Source organism: Python bivittatus, unplaced genomic scaffold (assembly GCF_059951505.1).
Source record: "Python bivittatus isolate LINGU-HERP-01145 unplaced genomic scaffold, Pbiv_v1 ctg000800_np1212, whole genome shotgun sequence".
NCBI classification, from domain to species: domain Eukaryota; kingdom Metazoa; phylum Chordata; class Lepidosauria; order Squamata; family Pythonidae; genus Python; species Python bivittatus.
The window spans coordinates 201,001-227,446 of NW_028277105.1; the positions used below are offsets into that span (position 1 = coordinate 201,001).

Consider the following 26,446-nt stretch of genomic DNA (forward strand, 5'->3'; position numbering starts at 1 on the left):
TATCCCGTACAAAGGAAAAAGGAGTTGCTTGATTTTATTTGACACGGGTGGTTCGTTTTGGCATAGTGATGGGTCACAAGAATATTTGAGGTCCTCCGGGCTATCCCCTCAGGTCACACCCACCCTATCTACTTTATTTTAATGGTCCTTCAATCTCTCTAGCAAATCTGGGGTTTGATTTGCTGGAGGAGAGCCAACACCACTTCAAATTTAACATGCATCTCAATCTATTAGACCAGTGTTTCTCAACCTTAGCAACTTTAAGATGTGTGGACTTCGTCTCCCAGAATTCCCCAGCCAGCCACACATCTTAAAGGTGCCAACATTGAGAAACACTGCCCTAAGCCAAAGGTGGGGTGCCATAAACTCTAGTGGCTCACCTCCCCCATCACGGTTAAGCTACAAATCAGAGTTCACAAACCATAATGGCTGACTTTGCATGTTAAGCCAGGAACAAGCCAAACACTTAACAGCACACCCTGCAGTGTGCAAATGCAGGGATCGGAAAAAGAAGAGAGCATAGTTGTTATGCACAAGGCACAGCAGTGCAACAGGCAAACAGGATCACAGGAAGCTCGGTGCTCTTAAATCAAGCTGGCTTCTACTGGTCCCTGTTCTGGCCTACAAAATCTCCTGTTTTTACCCAACGTGAAATCTCCTGCCCGCACAATTCACATTCTCAACTGCAACCTTTTTCCAGTCCTTCCTGTTACTGGTGTGTGTGTGTGTCTAATCATCTCAGATTTAGCTGACAGTTGCTCCCATCACAGTTCCCTGAGCATTTTGCCAAACATTCCCTGTGAATAAAAACGCATGCAAGGAAGAATTACGTCCGAGAACTTCAACTTCAAGCTGGATTTTGTTTTGAGCTAGCGCTAAGCACTTCAGGACTTTCGCTAGACTCATGCTAGCTGGGAGAAAGGAAGGAAGGAAGGAAGGAAGGAAGGAAGGAAGGAAGGAAGGAAGGAAGGAAGGAAGGAAGGAAGGAAGGAAGGAAGGAAGGAAGGAAGGAAGGAAGGAATCCTGCGTCCTGTAATAGAAAGGAACCGTTCTAAACTCCAGCTGCTTTCAACTTCTCCGCAGGAAAAGCCCGTCAGCATAAAAATAGATGCCTCCTGATACTGCCTGTTGCATCTACAGACGGGCTATTCATTCCACATGCCTTGAAAAGAGAAGTATGCAGATTCTGTGCCAAAATGGGTAACGGTAAGCTCCTCTGTTGTATTCAAAGAGAGGACAAGTCTCTAGTCTTTATGGGGGATAGAAGGCAGTTGGAAATATATAAAAAGGGGTTTCAGAGAAGAAATTAAAAAGCCAGCCTTTTCAATAACAGGATAGTATAACTTTAGACCAGTGTTTCTCAACCTGGTCAACTTTAAGATACGTGGACTTCAACTCCCAGAATTCCCCAGCCAGCATGTTGACCAGGTTGAGAAACACTGCTTTAGACTGCAGGTATGTGTGCGTCACCTTTTGGACTATCCTCTCACAAAGCAGCAATCTTCAGCTACAAGATGGCTTCCAGCTCCAGTTGTAAGTGCTATCTACATAAAGTCCACAACTGTAACCTTCCAGATGCTGTGAAACCACTAGCAGCCCAACCAGCCTAACCAAGAAGTCTGGGAGTTGTAGTTCAGAAACATCTGGAGGGCAAAAGATACTTCACGCATCTCATGTCTAGTGATACACATCCCCTCAGAATCTCAGCTTAAACTGAACTCCTTTCCTCTTTCATATCTGCTCTGATGTTAAAAGTTAAACTTGAGTCCATGTAAACGTCTTATTGTAACTTGGTAAAAATATAGGAGTTTAATACTGTTAGCATGCAAAGCTTTGAGTCTTGCCTCTAGACACAAGGAGAGAGGAAGGTCACCTGTTCAAAAGTTCTGATCTCTTAAAAACTGCTCGTGAGACTCTTCAATACACGTTTTTTTAAAAAAATAGAAGCAGCAAGATAAAGTTATGAACATCTTTGTCTAAATTGGCTTCCTGTTGCCATCCTGAGATTGTGCTTCTAAGGAGGGAGGAAATATACACTGGTGCATCTTGCCCTCCAAAGTCAATCAATAATTTATAACATTGATTTTGATCTATAACTGGAGGCAGGGGTGCTGAAGCTATGTCCGGCTTGCTTAGGTCAGGAAACAGAAAAATATGCTTTCCATTGGTTTTGTGGCATCCCATTTGCATTTTCTTGAGTGGTGTGGAACTGGAGTTTTGATCGAAGTCTACACATTTACTTTTCCTCCCCCTCTGGCGAAACGTCAAAGCAATAATTGGAGCGGAAAACTCAAATTAATTGAGGGAATAAATGGTAAGGGTTTTTTGTTTTTTCTGAATCTGCTTTCACAAACTTTGGGCTAGTCTCTCTGAAACACCGTCCGGGGTAGCTGTTGCATTATTATATTATGAAAAATATAATAGGCGCCATGAAAACATCTCCAAGCTGAGGATAGAATGGCACAAAACACCAGAGTTGGAATCTGAAAGGACAATACCTCCAGTTTCCACAGTTACTATGTTTCTGCCATAGGCTTGGTACTAGAAAATATGACATCTGGGTATATTTGATTACATTTAACTGTAATCCATTTGCGGTCTTCCTTGCTACATTTTTCCTCCCCGTCTCGTAGCTTAGCCACAACAAAAGACTATGGGCCCAGTTCATTGTGGCCTCCCTTGCAGCATCTTGGAGCACCCGTTCTTGCGACTAGCTTCCACCAAAGAGTCTTGCAGGGAAAACGTTTCTTCCGCTGTGAAAGAAAAAAACTTCTAGAAAAGTGACAGGCAGATGAATTTTTTCGTTGTGGGAGGAGAAATGCCACGTTGAGGTCAGAGAACACAGCTCAGATTTAGGACTCTCTCTGTTCCTCCTCCGCTCGGTTTTTCCCAGGCCTGACCAGCTACGTCAGCCATTTGGCAATGCAGGTGTCGAAGACGGCGCGGTTGGAATGCCAGTTCGTGTGAGAAACGTTGGGCATTGTGCAGAAAACAATGTCGCCACGAACGTCCAGAGTCTTCAAGCCAAAAGTGTCTAGGAGGTAAACCTGAGAAAGGACCAACAAACACCAAGAGTTCAACTGGACAGACTTTGCAAGGCCCCTCGGCAGCACCAAGGTGCAGGTTTGGAGTGTTATAAAGGCGACAGACCAGTGCTTCTCAACCTCAGCAATTTTAAGATGCATGGACTTCAACTCCCAGAATTCCCCAGCCAGCATTTTGCCTGGGGAATTCTGGGATTAGAAGACCACCCAGCTTAAAGATGCTGAGGTTGAGAAACATTGGTTTAGAGCAGCGTTTCTCAACTTCAGCAGTTTTTAAGATGGGTGGACTTCAACTCCTAGAATTCCCCAGCCAGCCATGCTGGCTGGGGAATTCTGGGAGTTGAAGTCCATAGAGCTTAAAGATGCTGAAGCTGAGAAACACTGTGATAGACTAACACACAAAGAAGCTGATCCCCTGCTTGGAACAGGGGTTGGCCCAGTTCCTCTGGCACTCTTAAATGATAAAAAGGGGAACAACCACTTCAACTTCTGCTCCACATCTTGAAATAACTGGGTCAGCTTTGCTCCAAGCATCTCAGGACAAAGTCAAAAGACAAGCATTTGACCACCCATCACTCCCACCAACGTCTGGACAATTCAGCCCCACACTGCAAATTCGCCCTCTGTTACTTTCCCCAGCTTCTGTTCCTGGCCCTACTGGTGTTACTTCCTTCGGCTTCTTTAAATTTGGAATCCAAATACCTCCAAATGGGTATTGTATTTTTAAAAAATTATTTATTTATTTATTTATTTATATATCACATTTGTATAGCCTCCCATCTCACACAAAGCGACTCTGGGCTGCATACAACAATAATCTGAAGTTAAGTATTTCTTAGTTTGAGCACTAGAGTCTTGCTAATTAAAATTAAATGGATTAATTCAATTTAATTAAATTAAATGGTGCATATGCACAGACATCTCTCATTTGCTGATATTTACTGGAATTGCTGAGAAGTCTATGGGTACGCTCCCCCTGCACCCACCATTTAATTAAATTAAATTAATCCTTTTAATTTTAATTAGCAAAACTCTAGTGTTCAAACTAAGAAATGCTCCAGAGTTTCTTAGAGAAAAAGGCAAGTCAGTCGTGTAATACTTTTATCAATCATGAAGAGTCATTTCAATATAACTTTAACTTCAGATTCCAAAGCAATCCCTCATCTGGTGGATTCTGAAGGCTTCATTATCTGCATGTACCAAGTACTTCTAGCTTCCTATGGGTCTTTCCAAACAGAAGACTCTTAGACCCTGTAGAGCTGAGATGAGCTAATGTGGTGTAGTAGTTAAGGTGGAGAAGTAGGATCAGAGAAATTCAAAGTCTGAGTTTCTCTTCGCTACAGAACACAGTGGGCAATCTTGGTACCATCTTCAATTCTCAACCCAGCCAATCTCACAGGATTGTTGTGAGGACAACGTTAGAGGGGAGGCCTCTATGTAAACTGTGTTAATCTTGCTAGAGACTTAGCAAACTTATTTATCTCTGAAATATAAGCAAACAGTTATTGCAAATCCTGTCTCAGAGAGTCTGCAGGTTGCACCTTCATAACGTTGTAATGGACTGTGAGAATAACCTTGAGGGAGAGGAGGAAGAGTCGCAGCCAAGGCAACAGTCAGATAAGAGAAATCTGAGCCCAAAGCAGAAATGTAATTTGAGAAAACGTCTCGGACTGGACTCTCCCCACTTCTCTTCAGGAAAAAGGCAGGGAGGGGGGAGGCATGTTCAGAGTTGCAAGACTCTATTACTGTAACTGTATAATAAAAGTAGTTTTAGTATTCATAACTTTGGTGTTCAAGTCTGGTCTACCTCGAACAGCTGCAAATGTGAAGGATTCACGTGGCTTGATTCCCCATTCATCCCTACTGATTGGTTTTGGACGGCAATCAGTCAATCTCTATTGTTATGTCCATTATACAGACTAATTGGAAAATGCTTGTAATTTCTGTGAGTTTTTAAGGCAGAGGTGTTACTTAGAACAAGCTGGTTTCAGTGGGTCCCTATTTGAAGGGCTAACTGGCATGAGAATTGTTAAGATCTGCAGGAGAGCCCCCATAGAGGACATCTCTTCTCTCCGACACTTGCTTATGGGGCAGGCATGAAAGGGGTTGTCATACCCAAATTACGCAGCATGGCCCTTCAAAACTAAGAATGGTGCCCTTGTTCTTCGTTTTTAGAAAAGTTAAGATGTGTCTCTTTACATCCAGTTTTTTTTTTCTCAACCTTGGCGACTTGAAGATGGGTGGACCTACTCCCAGAATTCCCTAGCCAGCATGCTGGGAGTTGACGTCCACCCATCTTCAAGTCACCAAGGTTGAGAAACACTGCTTTACACTGATCTTTTGGGTTTTAATCTTTTATTGTGACTTTAACATTTAAGGGGGTTGATAGTTTTTAAACCATTATAGAGCCTTTGTTTCTCATTGTGGGAACATTTGTGATTTTCTGGACTAGGTTCTGGAGACCCAGGATCCACTCTCCCTTCTGCTATGACCGCTCCCTCCGTGACTCAGGGCCAGGCAACTGGGTGGTTGTTGGGAAAAACAGGCGTTGGGGGTGGGAAAGATTTGTATGCTGCCTTGAGCAATTGGAAGAAAGGTGAACTATAAATCTAATGAGCAACTAAGGTACAGACATAGCAGTAATAATAATAATAGAAAAATGAAGCAATATAAATCAGAGAGCATTTTGTTTAGAATCAGTGGAGAAAGAGAACCTTGTGATGAAGGAAGAGAAGAATACAGAAAGACAGACTTTCCACTTGTTTATACAATATTTATAGTTGGTTATTATGAAAAGGGGATGGTGATTTGGGGTTACGTTTAATTTTCCTTGAGCTGTTGAGTCATTTCTGTTTAGATCCAATGATACCCAGTGAGTTGGATCTTATTTTCTGCCTCCTTCCCCAAACTCTGAGGGAAAGAACCTTTTAGTTGTACCTTGTTACACTAAACCCACCTTTCCCAAAGTTTCACTGTATTGTTTTCATTGTTCGTTTGTGTTCATTTTGATATTTGGATTTTTAGGGGAGGTGTGTACATCAAGATAACACTAAAGGGAGATGTGATGGCAAAAAGTAGAGGAACTCCTGCAATTAACCAAAATATATCCTTCCTGCCATCTATTTTCACCTCACATTGTCAGTCTGTCCTTACTCACCGGCTGAGACGTCATGTCCATCACCATCTCATTATCATCGTAGAAGGCAAACATACTACAAAAGGAACAAAACAGAACAATCCATGTAGAATTATACAATCCATCTCCTAAACCTACAAGAGCCCCCCACCTTTTCTTTTTAACTATTTTAATTCCTTTTTGTTATTTTTATGAACTATGTAGAATTTTATGTTTATATCCACACGTGGACATACGCCGGTCAAAGACTGTGATAAAGTTCACTTCCCTACAAGAGGCACCGATATTGTAGGTGTACAGAGTGAAAAAATTAAGTTAAAGAAAACAAAGGATGGTGAAGATGAAGAAATAGAGAAAGTGCAGAGAATCAGAAATAAAAAGTTGTTCTGGAAATGGATGAAGAGGGCTAAAACACTGGCTCCAGGGGAAGAGGGGATGGATTTAAAAAGAAAAGGGATGAAAGGATTTGGGATGAATCTAAAGCCAGGGAAAGTTGGGAAGAAAACTTTAAACATTTGCACAGGAGATGATGCTAGTGTACAACGGTGATGTTGAACAGGGAAACTGAAACAACCACTATAAATGTTATCACCAACAAAAGAATGATGGAAAGAAAATCACAAATCCTGTGAGAATGTCAAAAATAGTAAAACTGCTGGTGGGGGTGGTATAAAACACAAATGTCATTTGCACCTGTAATGGCTGTGCAACTTCTTAAATATGTTTGTGAAAGGAGAAAGCAAGCAAGCGTGAATTCAAAACTGCAAGAGAATGAGTTTGTTAAGGTCCTTGACAAAATTCTGGTTGAAAGCCTACAAGACGTGACAATGAGAAAATTTGGGAAGCATAGTGCAACTTTAGGCAGGGCAGGGGAGTGGGGGCAGAGACTGATTTCTGCTCTGCAGCAGCTCGCCGAGAGATGCATGACTGTGAGAAAGTTTGCTGCTTGTTTCTTGACTTAGAGAAAGCATATTATAGTGAATCGGCTTCAGTTATGGAGTGTTTTGCACAAATGCAGAGTGTGAAGATTGGTGGCTGAATGCACTAAGAGGGTAGGTAATAATATCGCTAAGAAACGGGGCGACTCCTTGCAGGGAATAAGACACGGGTGTGAGATGTCTCCTTGGTTGTTTAGTGCATTTGGGATAAAGGTATAAGGAATGCTTGTAGTGACGTTAGAAGGGTTCTCAAGGATGTGAAAGTTTACACACATTTGTAAGCAGAAGTGTTGTTGGCTGAAGACCCAAATAATTTGCAGCGAATGTTAGATCATACGATGCATTGAAAAGTATGAATCTAAAAATAAATGTACTGAAGACCAAGGTAATCGTGTTTAATAGGGAAAACGAACTGCATGATTATAAACTGGACATACATGGTTGAAAAAAAGCAGCAAAGACAGTTGATACTGTGTTAAATAGTACATGTATATTTCCTTGATGTCTATCCATCACGATCGGTGTCGTAGCCATCTTATTTCACAGCCTATAAGCTCCACCACTAAGATCTTCACGCTGCCACAGGTCCATAAAAGGGACACTTTTGCTCTGATTCACAAGCCTAAAGGAGCTGTTACTGACAGCAGCCTTCCCAGATCATATTCCTTAACAACTGGCGTTTGGAGAAAGCAGCTCCAAATTTTTGGAAGTGCTCTAGTATGGTAACTAGTAGATGTTAAGTTCTACTAGTCCTCTAGTTCTCACATCCCAGCAAGCTTTAGTTGACAAAGAAGCATAAAGCTCTTTTCTGCCAATGGCCAACAGTCAGCATAGGTACCTTAATGCCAAGCTGAACAGCCTACAGCCCCTTTTCAAAATTCAACAATGCATCCTCAATTTGGGGCAGCACAATTTTTATTTCAAAAACAGACACACACGCGCGTGCACTGCAAAATCTTCTGGGCCCTGCCCCTCTGGGGAGATCGGTACGCTACTGCCATAGATCCCAAGGCCGAATAATTCTGAAAAATAAAAAGGCGTCCCTCTACTGCAGAAAGCTTGCTTGTCCTTGTGCCGTGTGTGTGAAAGACACGCCGTTTTATCTGGGTAGAACCAATCGTCAACTGAGAGAGGCTGAACCTAAAAGCCTAAGACGTGGTGCTGGCTACCAGCTTGGCTGGCTTCAGAAAAGGGGTGAACCAATTCACCGAAGTCCTGGGGATCAAGGGCGATGAGCCCAGATGGCCGTGGGGCTGCCTCTGAAGGCCATCTGCTGGGAGATTCATGGGCTTCCTTGGGCACTGGGAGAACAGACTGCTGGTCTAGACAGGCCAGGGATCTGATCCAGCAGGGCCCAGCTTAGGTTCTTATGTCCATTTCTTTAACGGTCTGCTGAAATAGCTTCTCTATCTTGGAGTAAGGGAGGACAATTAATTACAGGACTGTCTCTCCCCAGTGGTGTTTACCTGCCCTGTAAGATCTGGCAGGAGAGGCATGCTCCGGATGCCATCTGCGAGAGAGGGTCATCTGTCAGGACCCAGGGGGAGAGCCTTTTCTGCCCTGGGGCCTGCCCTCTGGAACATCTTCCCCCCAGAAATAAGATTCACCTTGACCCTGGCCTTTTGCAGGGCATTAAAAACCTGTCTTTGCCATCAAGCCTGGGGCCCTGATATCCTGGGAAAGCCCGCATCATGGCTTGTTTGAGTGTGAATCCTCTCGGCTGCTATTTTTATCTTATTTTTGTTGCTTTTACTGATTTTATTTTAATTGTGAGCCACCCAGAGCCATGCATGAGATGGGCGGGCTATAAATTTACTAAATAAAGACAAAAAAGAGGCTTCGGCTGCACCACCAGCACGAAGTCTGCCTCTTCGCTTTTACGCCACTGTCTTACACTACGAGCAGGGGAATTTTGCAGGCGGCTGCAGAAAATCAAAACAGGAGTGGGTGGAGGAGGCAGGGGGTGCATTTGTCCCTTCCCACATGCCGGGTGCTGGAGAGCATGTTTCGATTCAGCCAGACCGGGCCCTGCTGGCTCTCTCTGCCTCCGAACGGTCATCAGGGAACCAAGTCAAGCAACTCAAGCCTGTCCTGATTCCAATATCCCCGGGGTTCTAGCGGTACTGAACAGCTTCTCCTTGCAAAAAAGCTTTATGGGGAGATCAGCCCTTGGGTTCCCTCGCTCCCAAACTCAACCTCTTTCTATCCACGCCCAAAAGCTCACCTGGATTCCCAGGGCATGATGACCCCGTCGTCTGGGCCGCCGATCAGAATGAGCTTGCGAATGCGCAAAAGGTTTCTCTTCCATGCTGCAAGAAGAGAGGAGCAGAACTCCAGAAGTTGGGTCACCTTCCCATTTTCTCCTCTTTCCCTTCTCCCCCTTTGCCTCCTCAGCAATCAATGGAAAAGACCTTTCCCCACTCCATTCTTTGCAGAAGCTAAGAGACCTAGGGACCTTTCCTCTGGGCCCTGCTTTTGCAGGAGGCATCAGCAATAAAGCAAGTGCGACTTATTACATCTTCTCCAATTTGGCACTCTCGGGGTGGGGTTGGGATTGCACTTTCCCAAAGGCTCAGCATTCTGGGGGTCGTAGTCCCCACACTTCTGGAAACCATCAGGGAGGGGAGGAGTCTTCTAAGGCCAGGAGTGGGGAAACTGTGAGCCGTTGGCAGCCCCCAGAATGGAGAGGGCTGAAGTGTTTGGCTTATTCTTCTAAGTGACAGAATATCTGCCGTCAGTTTTGCAGAGATTTGAGGACACCCACAAAAGACATGAGTCCTCCTAAAAATTAGGCAGGACATCTGTTTGGGGGAGACTTCAGTGGAGAAGGCCCCTATTTTTTCTTTAAAATGGCTAAAACACGGGCCTGTGTGTTTCACCTCCACCTATTCCAGTGACATCCGAATTTCACTGACCCCAGGCAGAGAGGAAGGTCCAGCCAAAAATAGGTTCCCTACCCTATTTGCAGACAGACAAAATAACAACGCAGCCTCCAGGAAATGTCTAGTAATGTTATCGTGTCTGATACACTTAATTATCTCCTTTTTCCCTTGCTTTGTTCCTTAATTTTTATTTTAACATTTGTGATCTGGCAATGGTTTTTATGTGTTTATGTATCGTTTAGACCAGGGTTTCCCGACCGTGGCCAACTTTAAGATTCCTAGAATTCCCCAGCCACTGAGGAATTCTAGGAGTTGAAATCCTGGCTAGGGAATTCTGGGAGTCGAAGTCTACATATTTTAAAGTTGCTGAGATTAGAAAACGCTGGTTTAGACAGTTAACAGCAATGATAAAGAGTCTAAAAAACTATAAAATTAGTCAACAAAAGCTATCTCGTGCTACCTAAAGCAGGGATTCTGAATGGCATTTCATGAGTTACGTCCTGAAAGGGCAGGAAGAGTTTTGACAAGCTTGAACTTAAATCCCCCAGCTGATCTGGCTTGGCCAGGCCTCCGTGAAAGGCTCCAGCAGCCTGTCACAGGGGAAAAAAGATCGAGCAAAGATCTTCCAGTCATGTTTCACTCTCCATATTAGGAAATGTTTCACTTGCATACTCCTGCTTCTCAACGACTGCTGGAGGCACAGAGTCAGCTCTATCTGTAAGTCAGAGTCTGGCCAGGCTCTTAAAAAAAAATCCCTTTTGGCAGGAACGCACTGGAGATTTGGTTTGCTCTGGGGGTTTGGACGGAGAACCATAAAGCTGGATGGAGCTATTTGGGGCACTGAGTCCACGTCTTCCTGGTGCAGAAACCCAATTAACGCTTCCTGGACTATCCTGCCTCGGGCCCTAACTCAGAAATGGAGAGCCTGCAACCTTCCAGACATTGATGAACTAAAACTCCCAGCATCCCTCATCCTAAGTCATACTAGCAAGGCCTTGTGGGAGTGGTAGTTCAGCAACCTTGGAAGTGCCATGTTTTCACATCCAAGCTGGACGGTTGGTTTCAGCATGGCTTCAGCTGCAGTTTTCAGCCCCGCGAAGGACAAACATGGGTTTGGGGGCAAATTCCGGGTTGGTCATCCGAGTATGAAGGCAACTAAGATAATAGGATGAGTTAACCCCAAAGCAGGAAGGTGCGGTCCTTGCTACTCTACCACTCTCCCCTCTGTAGTGGCGTTGAAGAATGTCAAAGCACGCTTACCGGTTGCGTTGGGATGAAGTCTCTCATCGTTCAGCACGGCCAGGAAGTTGCTGTTGTTGAGATAAAGATCTCGATGGTGTGGGTCTGAAAATGCAAAAGACATGGGGCGGGGAGAGAAAAGTTGAGAGCCACCTTGTTTTGTTTCTGCACTCAACAGGATACCTCCTCTCTCACCTTCCTTAATCTACCTTTCCCACCAGGAATCTAGCTCTAACCCAGTGTTTCTCAACCACAGCAACTTTAAGACGTGTAGACTTCAACTCCCAGATGCTGGCTGGGGAATTCTGGGAGTTGAAGTCCACATGTCTTAGAGTTGCTGCTGTTGAGAAACACTGCTCTAACCCATTCCTATATTTTAAGACATTAAGACTGGGTCCCCATATCCTACTAAGTCCTACAGTAGCTTATTTAACCGTGGCTTACTAAATAAACCTCAAGGTTTAGGGTAATGTACGAACCCAGCCTAAATCACCTTCAATACCCTACAAATCTCCCTTTCCTACTAGATTTTAGATATGAAAGTAGATCTGAACCCATTTTTAATGCTAGAAATGAACAACTTTTTTAAACAATGCTAATTTAAAATATTTGGCATGGATAATGCTGTTTTGGCTGCGTAAGCAATGCCAGATACAGCCCGCACACTGGAGACAGAAAACGTGGATAATATTGGATAACAAGGAATTATGTTGAGGCAAAGGCCAAATCAAACATTGCATTAAGACATTGTTATTTAGTTTTAGCTTAGCCTATAGTGTAAATTCATAATTTTAAAGTTTATACAACTTTCACCCAACTCAATTACATTTGGCTGACAAACCTGATTTAAGACATAGTATGAACCAGGCCAATAGATGGGTTCTCCCATTGCAGTAAACCACAATGCAGTTTGTTTGGTTATGGCTTAGTGGTGTTTATTAGCCGAGCTACTGGAATTTCAGCAAACCATGTTTAAAACAAACCATGGCTTCACACAATGTGTGAATCCAGCAATAGAGGTGAAAAACGTTTAAACCCTCAAGAGCCTCACATGCAATGCAGAATAATTGACTGCGGTCATAAAGCAGGCCTACCATTCCAGTAGTTACAGATGGAGACATCCTGACCCAACTGGGTGTAGCAGACGCGGTATAGGTTGGACTTCATGTACTGTGGAAAAAGCCATTTCAAATACTTGGTGTCTGAATTGAAAAAGAAAGGTAGAGGAAGCCAATGAGCAGAGACACTGATATAGTGGCTTGGTTTTCCCCACAACTGTTGTAAATTCAGGATCTTCCCATCTTCTATCCTTTTGTAAACCTGATACTTCCAGACATGGTGGTCCAAATCTCCCATAATCCCCAGCCATTATGCCTTTGGGAAGACTGAGGCACACAAAGCAACTAACTGGGATAGCAATCCCTAACCTGGGCTCAACTCTCAGAGTTATTAAGCAAGAGGCATCTTGGCTAACAATTTGAGAGTTGACATCCCTGTTCGGAAGGCTCTGTTGGGAAAGTTGGGAGGTTGGGATGTCAGAATTCCAGACATTTCCACCTTAGCAATGCACAGATAAATATAAGTACATGTATAAATATAAACATAAATAAATGCAAAAAAGAAACGTGTAGATTGGTGAGATATGAACGGCAAACTGAATAAGACAGGGGATAAGACACTGAAAATGAAATAGTATATGCTGAGCAGGGCAAAAATAAAATAAGAAATAATTATAATAATATAATTAATAATAAATACAATAATAATAAAATAAATAATTATAAGTGACACAATAAAAATAAATACATAAAAATAGAAGCAGTGGCTGCATTTTAATTTACCTAAGGCCGAAGAAGACATCTTGTGCCCCCTTGACCCATTTTATGGCCTCCGGAGGCCTCTCAGATGATACCACTATGTTTTGATGGCAAAATACAAAAATGTGTATGTAAGATTTCTGTATTTTTATTACAAAAATGCTGAAAAGAGCTAAGGTGAACTTCCCCAGAGCATAACCCATACTGCTCTCCCACTCCCCACAAGAAGGAAAATGGCCCAACATTTTCTGTCACTGCCACTCACTCTGTGGCCTCCAGAGGACAAAAAAGTAAAGAAATAAATTGCACCCCCAGCCCAACAATGGCCTGCTCCAATGGAAGAGCAACTCAACATTGCTATGGGCTCTCCTGCTCATTCTGCTAAGGAAGACTCTGGACTTGTATCCCAAAGTCCCACCAAATGGCACCAGAGTGTCCCTGCCTCATGACTTACCCCCGTATTGTCCCATTTGTGGGGCGGAGAGAGAGATGAACGTGTCCACATTGTGGTCAGGCATGATAGAGAGCAGCGCTCGACAAATAAGTCCTCCTGCAGGACAGAGTAAGAGGAGTCATGTTTTGGAAAAGAAGTAACAGCTCCCTTCTTCTTCACCATAATCCGAGTCTACGTAGCGTCTACATCACAGCAATGTTTGACTCTGAATCTTCACCCAAATAAAAAATAGTCAACTCTTCACTGACTTTTGGGCCTTCCATAAAAACACCAACTACTCGCAATATGTAGAAGATTTACAGATGAAGCCTTTGGAGTAATGATGAGTATACCTAATTTCTCATCCAAACTCATAAATAAATGTCAACGCAATATTGAGAATTTTCACCTCATCTGTAAGGAATACATTCCTATGTGAATAACACCAAAAATCCACTGATTAGTGAAAATCCACTAACCAGCAAGATTTCCCCTCAAATTTGGAAACAGCTATGGCTTTGTGACTTTCCCAACTAGATTATGACAAATAGCATCAAAGATTATGACAAACATTAAAAACATCTGTATGTGCAACAGAAGGCAGAACCTCACCACCTCTCTTAATTTCCCACTGTGTCCCTGAGCTAACCTTGCTTTAGGCCAATGTTTCTCAACCTCAGCATCTTTAAGGTGTGTGGACTTCAACTCCCAGATCAAAGACCTTGAGGGAGGTGCCCATACAACCCAACCTTCTCTCTTTTGTATGTATGTTCAGCTAGGCCCTGAGTTGCAAGCCAGGATGTTATGAAAGCCACCACCCCTTTGCTTTAGGCCTCCAATGCAAACCAATATTGAAAAGATGATAAGGTGAAGTAAAAGGAAGTGTTTGAAGTCCCCAAGAACTATTATTATGGCAGCTCCATTTACAGTTTAGCGTAGGCAATGCAATCAACATGTTGTTGTTCAACTTAAACAATGCCACGCAAACCTAGCCATCTCTCTCTAGACTAAGAAAATGAGCTTTGTGGCAAATTTATCGCAGGAATTTTCATGGATCTCGGTCTACCTCATTCACCGAATGGACTAGAACTTGGAGAGAAGAAACCTTTGAATGTGCACCCAACATCAGACGAGGTATGAGTTCCACAAAAGACCCTTGACTGGCTTTGCAATAAAAGGTTAAGAGAACTACCATGAAAATCTCTATATAGCTAGCGTAGTGACTATGGTGTTAGACTGGGGGGACTGCAGGGTCAAGTCTCCATATGAATATGGGGCTTCCTGGATAACCTTGGACCATTCTCTTCTCTCTCTTAGACCAACTCACCTCACACCTGCTGTTGTAGAGATAAAATTAAGGGATACCTCCCCTCAAGCTCTCAGAGAAAAGGGAGGAATAAATGCAAATAAAAGTGCAAACAAGACAGGTGCGCTGGTCTCTTTGGTCAACTTAGGGAGACAAGCTACTCTCTTGGTAATGACAACTAAGGGAAACTTGCAAGGCCAACTTCAGAGTTTTTTAAAAACTTGGACACAAAAGACCAGCCGTCTTAATCTGTGAAGGGCCAAAGGGCACAGATTTCTCTAAGGCAGTGGATCCTGCAACGATGTGTAAGTACAACTCCCAGCATCCTGCACCATCCTTGGTTGTGCTGACAGAAACTGCCAGAAGTTGTAGTTCAGCCACATACAGAAAGCATAGCTCTTCCCTGGTCTAAACTGAGGAACCACACAACTGTTGAAATAGGCCACAGATTATGAAAAAGCCACTGAAAGGCCAACACAAGCAATTTCGGGTTTGGTACTCATTGCAGTATTAGTAATGTGAGCTACAGGCCTGAAAATCTGGAGGACACTGGGTTGGGGAAAGCTGCAGGAGATGACACTGGATTAGGAAGACAAATGCCTGGCTAGGAATAATCTACAGTCCTGGTGATTGCCCTTCTACCAAGTCATTCCCATTTCATCAAAGCCTTCAGTACATCCTGGGGATTTAGAGATGTAAGAGGCAATTTCTGGGTCAGTGCAGGGCCACGAAGACCTGAACCAAAACCCTCTCTAAATTCCACACAAGCAGAGGAAAACAGGCTAGGTTGGTTAATCCCAACCCGTTTTTTGAAAAAATGCAGTTGCTACATTCATGTAGCCTGTCACACCAGAGCAAAGAAACCATGTTGTGGCTTAACATCATCATCTTGTTCATACGACATGCTAAGATAACAGCTGGATTCTCACTATATCCTGAACCATACACCATCCAACCCCATTTTAACCTGGCCTAGTGCATTAGGTAAACTGTTCTGGCCAGTGTTTTTGTGATGCTGGGCCCCCGGTTCCTCTGCCTCGTCAGTATCGTCAGTACATAAAACACAACTGTTATATGAAGAATTGGAGGAAGAACTGCCAAGGAAATCACCCATGTTCCCAGGATCTTGAAGGTCCCATCATTCCAGATAATCTCCTACCTCTATTTTTGAGCCAAATATTAAAAACATCTGTATGTGCAACAGACTACCTCAACACAGGCTAGTACGATGACGTTTGTCCTGGATCGGCATTTGAGGATTAACATAAGGCAGAACCTCACCACCCCTTTTAATTTCTCAGTGTCTCTCAGCTAACGTTACTTTAGACCAGTGTTTCTCAACCCTGGCAACTTGAAGATGTGTGGACTTCTTCTGGCTGGGGAATTCTGGGAGTTGAAGTCCACACATCTTCAAGTTGCCAAGGTTGAGAAACACTGCTCTGGGCTATTGTGGGGAAAGGAAAGGTGGTGTGACCCCATTAGCCTCTGTCCATAGCCCATTCCAACATGGAGCCAGACCTGCCCTTCACTGTGCAAAGAGCCCCCCTACCTTGCGAATAGCAGAAAAGGTGGACCCCGTCAACAGCGTTCTGCATAATGGGGTAAATCGCTCGTTTGAACCCCTCCACTTGCATCCACAGAGATTTCAGGCTTTCCGTTCGGTCGAACAAATCCACAACTGAAACGTTGGTTCCCGGGTGAGTCTGTAGGAATTTGGTGGGGGCGAAAAGCACAAGATGTTTTCAATCCTTTCTCCCGTTCTTTGGACCCTGGGAGAAATCTAGGCTGAAGCTTTACACTGAGCGTCTACGAAGAAGGTTGAAGTCATACATGGAACAATGCTGTAAAAAAACCTTACAGCTGGGCTACCAAGGAACATAGTGTCTCTTTTCTATCCATAAGTAACAAGAGACAATTTTCAACAGCAAGGAAATGTGAGGGAGGTGTCAGAGATTTACACAGAGGAAACCTGAGCATCACTCAATCTCTCTCCTTCCGGATAAAAAAAAAAATTCCTAAGCTAAAGCCAGATTTACTGCTTATTTCTAACTTATTGCTGATTTCCAACAGGGAAGATCTGATGATCCAGTTTCTCCGAAATATTCTTGCCCCAGTTGACAAGGGCTACTCCAAGTCTAATCACACAATACAACCACAACTACACACTGTAATCATCCTGTGCAGAGAACACCTCTCCTAAACTTGTTTTGCCTTCTGAAGACTTCCCTTGGCATTTGAAGAAAGTGCTTTGATGACACACCAAGATAGGGGAAAAAATAATCTCTTGGTGGCAATCGTTTTTCCCCTTTCTCTTTTGTGTATGGAGGCAGCGTGATGTAGTGGTGAGATCATGTCAGGCTTGGATTCAAAAGATCCTGGTTCACAGTCGGACTCAGACACAGCTCTCAACCTAAACTACCTCACAGGGGTGTTGTAAGGGAAAAAAGGGGGGAGAGGAGGGAGCGTGGTGACTAATCTTGGAAAAAGAGTGGGATGAAAACATAAGAAAGTGGCTGTCCACCATTGTGGAAAGGACAAGTAACCCAACACTTCTTCCTCTAAAAGGAAAAACCTTTTCCTTTCCATCTTTTAGAAAAACTGTTGGTTGGGTTCTGAAGGGCAAGATTGGTTCCATTCCCAAATCTTTAAAACAAGAATTGGGAGCCAGTAGCCATCCAGATGTTGCAAGAACAGCGATGTTAAAAAGGATTCTTCAGTGTTTCTTAAACATTTTTCTCTCAGGACCCCTCCCCACTTTTAAAAATTATGGAGGACCCCAAAAGAGCTCTTGTTTGTATGGGTTATATTTATCAATATTGACTGTATTAAAAATGAAAATTGACGCATTTGCTGCTGCTACTGTTTTTCACAATTGTTTGATGGGATTTTAATATTGTATTATTTTTCAACATAGGCTGGCAAATCATTTTGATTTTGCAGACCTCCAGGAGGGTCTTGGGGGACCCCCAAGGGTCCTAGGACTACATTTTAAGAAATGCTGCTTTAGTCATATCTCGAAGGATAAAGCATCCTTTCCCAGCTGCTAAGAAAATGATTGTAACAGGTGAGTGGGAGGAAAAAAATGCCGAATTTTTTCCAGCTGTTTTTTAAAACAGCTGATTTTCTCCCTGAAGTGGGGACTCCATGACCAGAAGTAACCATTGGAGTAAAGAAAAAGCAGCCAGAATAAGTTAATTTACTGTAGAAACACAGATCTGGGGAGGAGGGGGCAGGAGGAGGTTCAGCTTCTTTCAACTGTGGCCCAAGATTTCTACAGGCAACATCTTCACTTTTACACTGAATTCTTAAGGACTAGAAACCTGATGGCGTTTAAATCAAAAGCGGATATAGTCAGGAAACTAGTTTCTGCATTTGACTGCCACAGTCCTCGTTTTTAAAGGGAAAACAGTGGCTCAAAATCTGACTCGAGCTCTTTTGGCACCCTAAAGTTGCAAGAGATTATTTCTAAGAACGAAAGAAAAGAAAACATAAAACAACTCTTTGGGAGTTTCGCAGTTTCCCCCTTATCTTCTCCTGCCCAGAAAAACCAGACTTTCCAGCTCAACCCCTGTGCAGTATCAGCCTGTTTATCGCATCACGCAGGATTATGTATACTCTGCCTACAACGTGCCTAGAATGAGTCACCTGAGGCCCAGGAAAATAAATAACACCCTAATTCAGGTTCTAATTGGGACAAGGTGATCGCGGATGTTTTCCCTTCCAGATTAGCAAAGGAGAAGAAAAGGAAAGGAAAGCACAGATCAAGGAGGGGGGAAAAGGAAAGACCCCCCACGGGATACCCAGGAATGATTGCTGGACCAGGATCCCAAGTTTAAAGCCTTGTATAGCTTCCCGCCTGAAGATAATCGGGTCCGGGGCTAAGAAACGTGACATTCGTGCAGGGGGCATCTACAGGGAAGGTAAGAAAAGAAGAAAACTGTCATCATGCAATTGAAGCCCTGGTCCTGTGGCCCACATAAAAAACAGCAAGGCATCAATTACACGGTCATGGCTGCCATCTTAACTTTTTTGACCCACGCATCCACACTCTGCAAATGCCCCTGCACGCATGGATTGTGAACTTAAATTAAAACATGGCAAAGGTAAAAGGGAGGGAGGGAGAGGTTTCCCATTCCTGCGTGAGTCTTCAGGCGAGGGGCTGAAATCTCTGGAAAACCCATCATTCTTGTCCACCATGGTAACATGTTGATGTGGGATCTCAAGGAAGGACACCAAAACCTTGCAAAATGTTGTGATTTTGCAAGATTTTGTAATGGTGTGTGAGAATGACCTTGGGAGACAGGAGGAAGAGCCACAGACTAGGCAACAGTCAGATAAGAGGCAGCGGAGCCCACAGAAGAAATGGGGGCATGGCAAACGTCTCAGAAAGGACCTTCCCTAGTTTCTTGAACTGTATAGGCGAGGGGGGGAGAGATGTATTTTCAGACTTGCATGATTCTGTTAATGTAACCTTACAATAAAGTTAGAGCTAGTACTTCTGGGTGTGCTTCTGTCTGGATGACCCAATGCAAAAGGTGCCAGATTTTGATCTATCTCGCCAGCAATGGACGACCTTGAACAGGATTCACACCTTACATGGCATCTGCCAAGATTCACTGCATAAATGGGGTATGGCATCATCATCTCAGTGTGACTGCGGGGCCACACGTCAAACCATAGATCACATTGTGACCCGCTGTAAGCCAAGGGCATATAATGGCCCAATATCTGATTTTTTTTTATATAAATGATGCTGTGCTTCAATGGTTACATGGCCTAGACATTGGTATTTGAATTTAGATCTTTTTAATATTCACATTTTAAAGTGTTTTTAACTTAGGCTAAATGTTAGTATTTAATGCAAGTCCATGTATGAGACGCCATACGCTAAATAAATAAATGTCTGGATTACCTCGCCAGGCTGACATCAATCTTGCAAGCCCGAAAGTACATCTCTCCCCCCTCATCTTTACAGCCCGAGAAACTAGGGAGGGTCCCTTCTGAGACATCTGCCACGTCCACATTCTTGCTGCAGGCTAAGCTGCCTCTTATCTGATAGTTGTCTAGTCTGAAGCTCTTCCTCCTGTCTCCCAAGGTCATTTCCACATACCATTATAGATTTCTTTTTAAAGAGAGATGTCCTACACTGTCAACACCAAAGTTATGAAAAGGTTGCCGACCCTGCTCACATCATTCTCTCAACCCGTAGGATTGCAGAGAGCAACTGTCAGGGAACCAACTCTATTATCACAAGATCCTGGAGAATTGGAAGAAATAAAAGCATTGGTTAACACAGAGAGAGAAAATGTAAAACAATTTCCAAAGGGGACACACACATACACAAAATAAAAGCAGGCTCAGAGGTATCTGGAAAACATCCCCTTCTGGATTAAACAGCTAATTATTTTCTGTCTTCCCCAATTAAACACCCTCCATATACACTGGGGTTATATCACTGATTCATTGGTTCATTGATTCATTCATATAGCTCCCCATTTCACAAAATGCAACTCTGGGCGGTAAATACAGGATTAAAAAAAAAAAGGGCGATGAAAAAAGTGCAAGTCATTATTTATGATAGCGATGTACATAGTTCCCATCGTCCCTCATCAGTCTGATCAATGTGGCTCCCCCACTCACCTCATTGATGAAACTAAGCAGGAGCTGGAAGTCAGAAGGGCTGTCAAAGAGGCCATGGACAATGATGACGGGCTTGTAAGAGGCGGTGAACGTGAGGTGGAGGAAGGTGAGGTAGAAGGTAACCAGCACCCGGAGGTAACCTCGGTGCTGTGCCATGGTCCCACCACCTGGACGAGAGAGAAGGGTTAAATCGACCTCCAGCCCAATCCCAAGAGTTCTCCTTCTCTGCCTGGTCCATTTCAGCCAGCAAAGCCTTTCTCTGATCAACAGCATGTTATGGGGTCACCACCCATCCTAGAAGTGGGAAGTATTGAGTCAATGGGCATGTCAAGGACATTCACAAAATGGGGGACATGGCCAGACACACACCGGCTATTTACTCCAAAGGCAATTGTTGAAATCACTTCCCATTCACCTTCACTGGCCTCCTTTTTCCCCTCGCTTAATTTTGTTGCTTTTTCTGGGCAAGAGAGCACACTTTGAATCAAAGCTTCAGATTGTAGGCACTCATTTTATTTCCTAAAAATGTCAGTGGGGCCAAAGGTAGTCTTGGAATCATGATGCTTTGCAATGAATCAGTTTCCCATTTTAAAAAAAATAAGTAAACTTTTGGGGACTGTCCTTTCCACAATTCCTCATTCATGCCTTTGCAAACTCCAAAATATTCTCTTACCATAAGCACCATGACAAGAATTCCTGTTGACATACAGGAGTTCACCAACCCAGGACATCCCCTAAGAGCTTGTGAAATAACTAAAATTTGCAAGAAGTTGGCAGTTTTGCAGGATCTTGAGAGGTGTTATGCGAGAACAGCCACATCACATGAAAAATCTGCTTTTTAAATAAAAAAATTATGGATATTAGGCACTGTTTTGGGGTTGGTGAGCATCATGTTGCCAACCACTGAAGTAGCCTTAAACATTATTCGCCTATAAGGGATGGCCAAATCTCTTGTTTCATTTTGCTGTGGGTTACAATTCCATGCTTGCAAGTTCATCCCATCCTCTTTACTTTTTCCAATTCCAGGGAACATTGGAAATAAATTATAGAGAGCTCTCTGCCTGCTAATCCACAGGATAACTCTGAAAATGTAACAGAATGAGACCAAATTCGGATCAGTGGGAGAAACCACTAAAAGAAATACTGAGTTTTGAAAATGGATTGGATCCAGCCAGGGTCTGCAGAGAAAAAAAAATTCCCCAATGCATCTCCATGGAAGAGGCAGTCGGGTATCGGCTTGAAACGTTGCTGATCCTTCATTCTCTTCCCCTCTTTTTTCCTTCCCGGTCAAAACCAAAACAATTACGGGACAAGAATTACAGAAGTCATATTCCGGAATGTACCAACATGAACTTAAGATTGTAAAATGTGGAACTGAATGCCCACAGAAAACTAGATGTCAGGGAGAAGAGTCTGATTGAACCTTCTCCTTGAGATGCTTGATTTCTATGCAGAGATTTTTATTCTAGAAAACAGAGAGGCAAATTCAAGATCATCCTCCCACTGTCTAAAATGGTACATTCCACATTCAGATTTATTTTCAATCACAATAAGAATTAAGCCAGGGTCACTTGACTGCATCAGCTCTTAACATGAACATTAGACTTATATATGCCATGTTTCTTTTTATGTATGTATATATGTATAACAACCAAAGATACGATTAAATACAACCAAAAATATAGCAGTGCTAATAAAATCAGGAAAAATATATAGAATGAATAAACGAGCAACATTTGTAGAAACTGAAAGTATATCCATAAAATGTTAATACAGAGCCAGCTCAATTCTTTAACATATCATTAAATCTAGCCATATAAACCATCTATTGCTCCATCTTCATATAGGTCATATTTCTAAAGGCAACCCTACAGGCACACATAATTGGGAAGGCATACCTATTATCAATGTAAAAGCAGAAATAAAAAGCATAAAAATATATTCTCATTTCATCTTGCAAACGATTTGCACTTTCAATGTTTTCTTTGATCACTCTCCCAGAAACACAACCTAGACTATGTTTATTTACTTATCATATTTATATAGCCGCCCATCTCACATAAAAGTGACTCTTACGATAGAGGTTATTTATTCTTTCAAACAGAGGCGTCAGGATTCGTGTGAGTGGGGATGATCTGCCCTAGTCTACTCAATATCCATAAACGCAAAGCGGACATGGAAATGAATTTGGATCCGCTATTATTCCTCACCCAGCAGGAACTCCACTGACCCACTTTCCCACAAGCATGCAGCGTCTCTTGCAAATCAGCACCGAAAACAGGGTTTAAGTCATCCGGAAGAAATCTGCTTTCCATTCCCCCACGCTTCAAAACATAAACCAAGACCTGAAGGCATGCATCCATTTGCATCCATAAATGAACAAACCCAAATGTAAGCCCTTCCGGTTTAGAAACTAAAATCCAGAGCCAACAATTTCATCATCACTAAATGGATGCTTGTAAAAATCAAGTTCAGGTATCCAGTCAGCTCCACATATGTCAACGTACCCCAAGAAGAAGCTACAATCTTGCACAGTCGTAGGTCTAAAACAGGGTTTCTCAACCTCAGCAGCTTTAAGATGTGTGGACTTCAACTCCCAGAATTCCCCAGCCAGCATGCTGAATAAAGACACACAGTGCTGGATCAAACCTGAGGCTGAAAGAAGTCCACACATTAAGAAGTCCACACATCTTAAAGTTGCTGAGGTTGAGAAATCCTGGTCTAAAAGATTACTACCCTCTTGGAAATAAACACAAAGGAGATGAAGGAGATTACAAGATGCTAGGACTCAGAAGACTGTCCCTCTGTATAAGCTTGTTAACCAGCTAAGTATTTCCCTAGATCAGCCTTCTCCAACCTGGTATCTACATATGTTGCAGATCAACTTAGATAGACCAGGTTCACATGTTATGCTGCACTGTGGTTTGACTGGCTTTGGGCCAGTACGCTGGCCTTGTGCAATAATTAAAGTTTGTAAATCATGGTTTATGGCCCAGCACAACAAATTGCAAGGCAAACTATGGCTTGACGCAATGCATGGACTCAACCAACTGGGGCTTATTCAATAAACCATGGTTAAGCAAATCTCCATGGGTTGACTTTTGAGGAAATGTCAAGTAATATCTCTGTCAGGTAATCCATATTCAATAACCTGAAAATTCAACCAAGCTTTGCCTATCCTTTTTCAATATCTTGTTCTTCCCCAAAAAACTCAGGTGGATTTAAAGGCTCTTAAGACTACATTTTCCCTGATCTTCGCAGCAACCCTATAAAATAGGTTAGGCAGAGAGAAAGAGAGAAAGAGAGAGCAGACACAGGAATGTGCCAAAATTATACAATGATCTTCATGTCAAGTGATTATCTCAACTCTAGCCCTGCCTTCCCCATCCTGGTGACTTCTAAATATATTGGATTATGATTTCCATAATCTTCAGTTGAAGATGATGAGGGGAGATTTGGACCTAACTGTTGAACCTCTCTCGTATACCAGAACTTTTTTTGGGGGGGGGGTCTATGATCACATGATTGAAGTCCTGCCATCACCAAAAAAAGGGGGGGGCAGGGTGTTGATCATGTGGTTGCAGATGCCATTTTGACTGTTTTGGCCCCAACTGCAGACACTCCTCTCTCCTTTGATGTGCTTTGATACTATTTGAAAGCTTTGGGATTTTCTTCTTCATTCAATTAATAGAAAAATATAGGAGCGTTTGATCACTCTGATATTTTGTTTTGTTCTGGACATCGTGTTTTAAGAACAATTCGGATAAAGTGAACAAGGTTCGAAGAACAGCTGCGGGGATGATCAGGGAATAGCCCCTTCCAACTATATGCTATTATGTGTTAACAATGCAACATGGTGTTTCTGAACCTTGGCCACTTGAAGATGTGTGGACTTCAATGCTGGCTGGGGAATTCTGGGAGTTGAAGTCCACACATCTTCAAGTGGCCAAGATTCAGAAATACTGATGTAACAGATCATTAAAACTGAAGGGCTGGAAAACTATACCACAAACAACACATTCATTTAAATTGCTCAGAAGTCCTCTTTGCTAAGGCAAATTGAAATGCAGAGAAGCAACCTCTAAATACAGTAATTTAATACAGTAATACCTCGGTTCACGAACGCTTCTGTTCACGAACAATTCGGGTCACAAACAGCACTGTTCGCAAAATTTTGCTTCCGTTCGCGAACTCCACATCAGGTGACGAACATGACCCGCGGCCATTTTCCCTGCTGTGACTCGTGGTCGTGGCTTCCTGTAGGGAGGGGGACTCTCCCTTCAAACAATAACCACCTCCCCACCCGCCTTCCTGTCCTCCGCGCCAGAAGTCGCGTCGAGCAAGGTTAGCGTTCTCTCTCTTCGTACTGTACTTTGTGTCATATTTTTGTGGTTTAAAAAAAAAAAAACATATGGTTCAGAACGGATTAACCGTATTTACATTGAACTTTATGGGAAAATTTGATTCAGTTGGCGACCAAAATCGGTTGGCGACCACATTCGTAGGGGTCAGAACCGATTAACCGTATTTACATTGAACCTTATGGGAAAATTTGATTCGGTTCACGACCAATTTGGTTCGCGACCAGAGTCGTGGAACGAATTAAGTTCGTGAACCGAGGTACCACTGTACACTGTCTCAAGCTTCTGAGAAGATGGGATGGACACAAATAAAATCAAGTGAATAAAGATACACAACGCTGAATCAAACCCGAGGCTGAAAGAAGTTGACAGGCCAACGCTAGGACTCATTCTGATATAAACAGTTGCACCAAGCATGCACCCAGCTGGGAATACAGAGTAATCTTCAAGGTCAAAGACTCTAATTTCTTGGAAGCGCTGCCCACGCTAACAATTATAGCACTGACATGCTGTTACATGAAAGATCAGCACCTATCAGATGTCTCCAGCAGTGAAGACAATATCTTCCTGAAATTAAAACAGTGAGACACAAGCTAAACCCTAAGTCATCCCAGACGTCTTACCTGCTCACACCTCTATTGACAACTCCCACTTCTGGACTATTTGCTTGGAGAGACCTTGAGCTCTATGGCATCGTTCTGGCCAGGATGTTGGGATTAAGAGGACTTCTCCTGGCTCCACCCCTCTCCTTCCAGTGAACAGCAACACCTATGGGTGGAGACAGGAATTCCCTTAATCATTGATCTATGCAAGACTTGACAAGCAACAGGCAGTGATGGCGACAGAAGGCAACTCATTTTCCAAATCATGATACCAGACAATACAAAGATGAGGTGGGCTAAGTGGAAGCTCACCCCAGCCTCTGTATTTTCCTCAGTGGGTATCCCTACCACGGAAGAGCCTAAAAGTCAGAGGTTCTTGACATTGCCCTTAAAAGAACCCAGGTTCAGTTAAGGATCCATGGAAGGTCCAGGTCCAGACCAGTGGAAAGAAACATACAGAGAGAGGATTCTTTGAGAGACAATGCCAACTAAAGTGGTCAGGACCGGGCCCTTACTTAGTTACTTATATCCCGCAATACCAGAGGACTCAGCAGTTCACAATACACAAATAACATGGAAAATTAATGCAATTAGAACATCCAAACATAGTTAAAAAAACAACCCTCCAAGCCAGCATAGTAATCCAGGATATGCAGTCTCAACAATGTCATATTCCAAATGCCCTCCAGGAAACATTTGTTTTCAGCTGCTTCTGGAAGATGACAAAGTGGGAGCAGAACCAGTTTCCACCAGGAGGCCATTCCAGAGGGTTGGGGCTGCTATTGAGAAGCAGAGTCTCCAAGCCTTGGTCTCCTTCTCTTCCTGGAAGTGGGGAATCACCACCAGCTTCTCTCAGCATGATTGAACTGGTCATGTTGACTTTAATGGGAAAATGTGATCCTGACAGTAACTCGGTGCAAAGCCATAAAGAACTTTAAAACTTAAAACCAAACTTGAAATTGAACCCAGAAGTCTACTGGTAACCAGTGCAGGGTCTGTAGTACAGGTGTTATGTGCGGCCACTGGCAAGTGCCTGCTAACATATGGA

General features: G+C 43.1%; 1 protein-coding gene across 5 annotated transcripts in view; it reads right to left on the bottom strand.

Moving 5' to 3' along the window:
• Positions 1-941: 941 nt before the first annotated feature.
• PPT2 (palmitoyl-protein thioesterase 2) overlaps positions 942-26,446 on the bottom strand; it is a 41,425-nt gene continuing 15,920 nt past the window's right edge. For 4 of the 5 annotated variants that reach the window (XM_007441772.4, XM_088128613.1, XM_088128614.1 and 1 more), the window contains 9 exons: positions 25,420-25,564; positions 20,436-20,602; positions 16,345-16,498; positions 13,511-13,606; positions 12,334-12,441; positions 11,261-11,344; positions 9,343-9,427; positions 6,202-6,256; positions 942-3,047 (listed from right to left, as the gene is read on the bottom strand). In XM_007441772.4, the coding sequence (XP_007441834.1) occupies positions 2,904-3,047; positions 6,202-6,256; positions 9,343-9,427; positions 11,261-11,344; positions 12,334-12,441; positions 13,511-13,606; positions 16,345-16,498; positions 20,436-20,591 (882 nt within the window). In that variant the 5' untranslated portion in view covers positions 20,592-20,602; positions 25,420-25,564 and the 3' untranslated portion in view covers positions 942-2,903. The remainder of the gene's footprint in view (positions 3,048-6,201; positions 6,257-9,342; positions 9,428-11,260; positions 11,345-12,333; positions 12,442-13,510; positions 13,607-16,344; positions 16,499-20,435; positions 20,603-25,419; positions 25,565-26,446) is intronic. The other variant, XM_025175401.2, reaches the window with a different exon arrangement.